The sequence below is a fragment of the Formica exsecta genome, unplaced genomic scaffold (genome assembly GCF_003651465.1).
Source record: "Formica exsecta isolate Colony F162 unplaced genomic scaffold, ASM365146v1 scaffold83, whole genome shotgun sequence".
Lineage (NCBI taxonomy): Eukaryota > Metazoa > Arthropoda > Insecta > Hymenoptera > Formicidae > Formica > Formica exsecta.
Window position 1 is genome coordinate 555,341 of NW_021853600.1, and position 4,043 is coordinate 559,383.

Here is a 4,043-nt window from a genome sequence, read left to right on the forward strand (position 1 = left end):
AATGCCGAGCGGCTGATGGACGACAAGCTGAGCGAAAACGGCGATCAGACCCTCCAGCAGCTGCTTGACATCCGGGAGAGCATGTGGCGAGCATTCCAGAATCCGCACATCTCCACCGCCGCATTAGTCTTCTACTATGTTACCGGATTCTTCATCGCTGTGAGCGTACTGGCGAACGTTGTGGAGACCGTGCCGTGCGGGAATCGTCCGGGTCGCGCCGGCACTCTCTCGTGTGGCGAGCGCTACAAGATCGTGTTCTTCTGCCTCGACACCGCGTGCGTGATGATCTTCACGGCCGAGTACCTGCTGAGGTTATTCGCCGCACCCAGCCGATGCAAGTTTGCGCGCTCCGTGATGTCGGTCATCGACGTGGTCGCGATATTGCCCTACTATATTGGGCTCGGAATTACCGACAACGATGACGTATCGGGCGCGTTCGTGACGTTGCGCGTGTTTCGCGTGTTTCGCATCTTCAAGTTCTCGCGCCACTCACAGGGACTACGGATTCTAGGTTACACCCTAAAGTCCTGCGCCTCCGAGCTGGGTTTCCTCGTGTTCTCGCTTGCGATGGCCATCATCATCTTTGCCACCGTCATGTTCTACGCGGAGAAGAACGTCGACGGCACCAACTTCACCTCGATACCATCCGCCTTCTGGTACACCATCGTCACGATGACTACGCTGGGGTAAATATTATCTTTTATTGATTTTTGTAACGATGGATCGTGATGAATCTTTTATATGTATCAATTGCAAAAATCATATTGCTGCAAGTACATGTTTATCACTGTCTATATCTATATTAATCTTTGCACCAATATTTGTTTCTCAAATGTTTTATTTCTCAAATCTTTCCTTTATTATTATTATTTTTTTATTTAAATTGATGTAACAATCACACAACTATCAACGTTGGAATAATAATAAATTTCTTTCTGTGCTTTTTTTCTAAGGGCGAATCACAGCAAATCTTGTACGCCCATTAGAAATTGCGTTCTAGCATTGTAATCGCAATGTTTCTTCCACATTTTTTTTCTGCATGTTAATTTTTATATATACCATTGATCTTGATATTTTTATAATTTATACAATTTTATTTAAATACGCTTATGTGTACACGTATTCACATTTTTAAGAATAAAAAACAAGATATATCTTCACTTTAAAAATACGTCTTGAAACTTATTGCAAAACGAGAAGAACAATATTATAGATATTTAAATATTAAAATTAAAAAGTTATCCACATGAGAGAAATGCTTGATAAATCGATTTATGCAAATTTTGTTTTTACGACTCTCTCTCAACACAGCAATAAAATACAGCATATAGTGTATTTAATAATGCGACAAGTTTGTGCATATGGTGTAAGTGAGTTGTCCATCGAAGCGTATGAGAGTTCGAGTGTTCGACACAATCTGGCGACCAACTTTAGCGTCATTATAACTTTTTAACGAGATTGTTGCAATCCCTTGTCCCTATGTAGCTTTTTATGTGAAACTTTGACACTTCGTATTTCGCACGTTTTGAATTATTTCGGTAATGTGAGCTTAATCGCTTTTTTTTCGAATTATTATTGCTTTGGGGGCACTTAAAATTTAAAAAAATTTTTAAGATTTAGATTTATGAGAAACTTGAAATTGTTTATAACTTTCAGGTTTTGCATTCTTTTTTTTTATATGGCTCTGGTACACGACTTACGCGAGTTTAAAATAATTTATACATGGCCCTTATAGAATATATCTTTACATATATACACATATATAAGTATAGATTTTTATACGGATGCATATGTCATTTGTTGTTATATTTGGCGCACAAAATTTACTTTTTTTTTTAATATTAGATATTTGTTGAATTAGATTTTTTATCATACTTTTGAAAAAGACAAGTTGTTTTAAAGTTTGCCAAATATTCATTATTATATAACAATGCTTATATACGATTATGTACGATGCAAGATCTATAATATAAAACATGGCTTCGTTATGAGTCTAATAAGTATCCAATTTATCGGATAACGAGCGTGATAAATTCCGTCCGGCGGAAATATTAGCGTAGCCTAAAAGTTCATATTCGTTTGGAATTTAGTGCCTCATAAAATCTTGCCGTGTTCGTTAAGCGTTTCTTTTCTTACTTTCTAGGTCCGAGATCGGAATCGGACGCGGAAAAGTTTCGGAGTTTTTCTTCCACGCCTGCGAGCGATGCCTTGGAAGCGCCGGTTGTTCTTCTATTTCACGACACGGCCGCTATTTTTATCTGACCGAATCTATGCCAATGTATTTTTGTTGCGTTTTCGCTCGGACAGCTGACAATCATGCTGTAATTCGAGTCACCGGGGACCGCCTAGTAGTTGCACCTACTTGTTACCAGCCGCACGATTTTGAGCAGATTTATCTAGACCGCGTTTCGTCGACAGCACACACTTTTTCTTTTCAATGTATATTGTTGCCGAATACTGGACGACATCCAAACTCTTTCGAAAATGTTATACGGGAAGTTGGAAAGTTCAATTGTGTAGTTCGTATCGATCATCGAATGCAAGCACTGAGAGGAAGGATCGTTGAATTAGACAATGATGATGTGTTGAATTGAGTAGATGTAAATCGTACTTTTTTTTTTAAATAAATCTTCGATAAAACACGCGATTTAAAATTTAAAATCTCTAAAAGCAGAAGCAGTAATCTTCAGTCAAAAATCAATCTATCATATAAAAAAAAGTATTTTCTATATTCTTATTATTTTTTAAAAAGAGAAAGGAAGATAATAGAAAAAATTTTGTGAATATAACGCTAGGATTAATCGAACTAATTTGACATGATTTTCAGTGTTAAGATGAGAACGTGTAAATTGTTTAAATTTTTAAACTTTGCGACTAATGCATTTAACTTGATTTATAAAATCTGTTTGAAACTAATCAAAGAATATGACTTATTATTTCATTTATTTTGAAACTTTGATACTTTATTTGCTAGAGCATTTATATACATTTATTGCTGTCTTAATATGCCAAAACTATTTTTATTTTTAGTTTATTCTTCAAAATTTAAATAGAGGAGCGTATCAATAGCCAAAAGATACTTTGTATGTAAATTACACGTAAATTATATGCAAACTATCTTGTCTTTTCGTGTAGATGATGTGTGAGCGCTAAATTCCGTAGAACGTCAAGATTTTCTTAAAACACCGGACGCGTGCAAAGCTCGTAAAATAGTGCTAAAGATAATCTCGGCATAGATTCGGATTTAATGGATAATGTAATGTATATTCATGACAGGCCGAGTAAGAAAAATGTGATTTGTTGGCAAAGCCGACAGTGTATCGCGCTACCTGCTACTTTTTCGTGTGTCAGAGCTGCCTTAGAGTTTGCCTTGCGTGTCTACAGGACCAGGACAGGTCACTTCCTTCAAACTTTAACGAGAAGGATCAACAGGTGCCTCGAGGGTTCGTCTAGTTGCACCGCTAGTGATCTTTTTTTAATCTACACCGACCGAATAGGGTCTGCCAATACGAATTAACTTCGATCGAGGCTTACGTACACCTGGGTTAAAAAAAGAGAGAATTGCGGTATCAAAAACTACGAGAACTTTCCCAAATGAAACCGTGTGCGGGATTAGTTTCGCGAAACTTTTCGCTTATCATAGGGATTACGTGCCTCGTATATTGACGAGATGCCGCGACTCAACTATACTTTTAATTCTCTACCGTGCAAATTTATTTTGGTTAAAAGCGTGGATATTTTCTTACACGTATGCGGAGCACGGATTTATTGAATTAAGTAAAAATCAAGTTAAAATAATTTTTACAACCGAAACTATACAGATAAATTTTTTACTAACACTTTAACAATCATGATACTATCTTCCTTATATATACCTATATACAATGATTTGAATAAATTTTGGATGCATCGTATAATTATACAGGACGTGTAAAATGGAAACAGCAGGTTTAGTATTGATTATACAGTCGGTTCTATAAATAAAAATAAGTACATTTATAAATAAGTATATTTCTCGTGAACAGGAGGGGGGGGGGGGGAGG

The 4,043-nt window shown here is 36.7% G+C and overlaps 1 protein-coding gene across 7 annotated transcripts in view; it reads left to right on the forward strand.

The window, feature by feature from the left end:
• LOC115244723 (potassium voltage-gated channel protein Shal) overlaps window positions 1–4,043 on the forward strand; it is a 107,926-nt gene that overhangs the window by 2,578 nt on the left and 101,305 nt on the right. For all 7 annotated transcript variants that reach the window (XM_029822638.1, XM_029822637.1, XM_029822639.1 and 4 more), the window contains exon 2: window positions 1–686. In XM_029822638.1, the coding sequence (XP_029678498.1) occupies window positions 1–686 (686 nt within the window). The remainder of the gene's footprint in view (window positions 687–4,043) is intronic.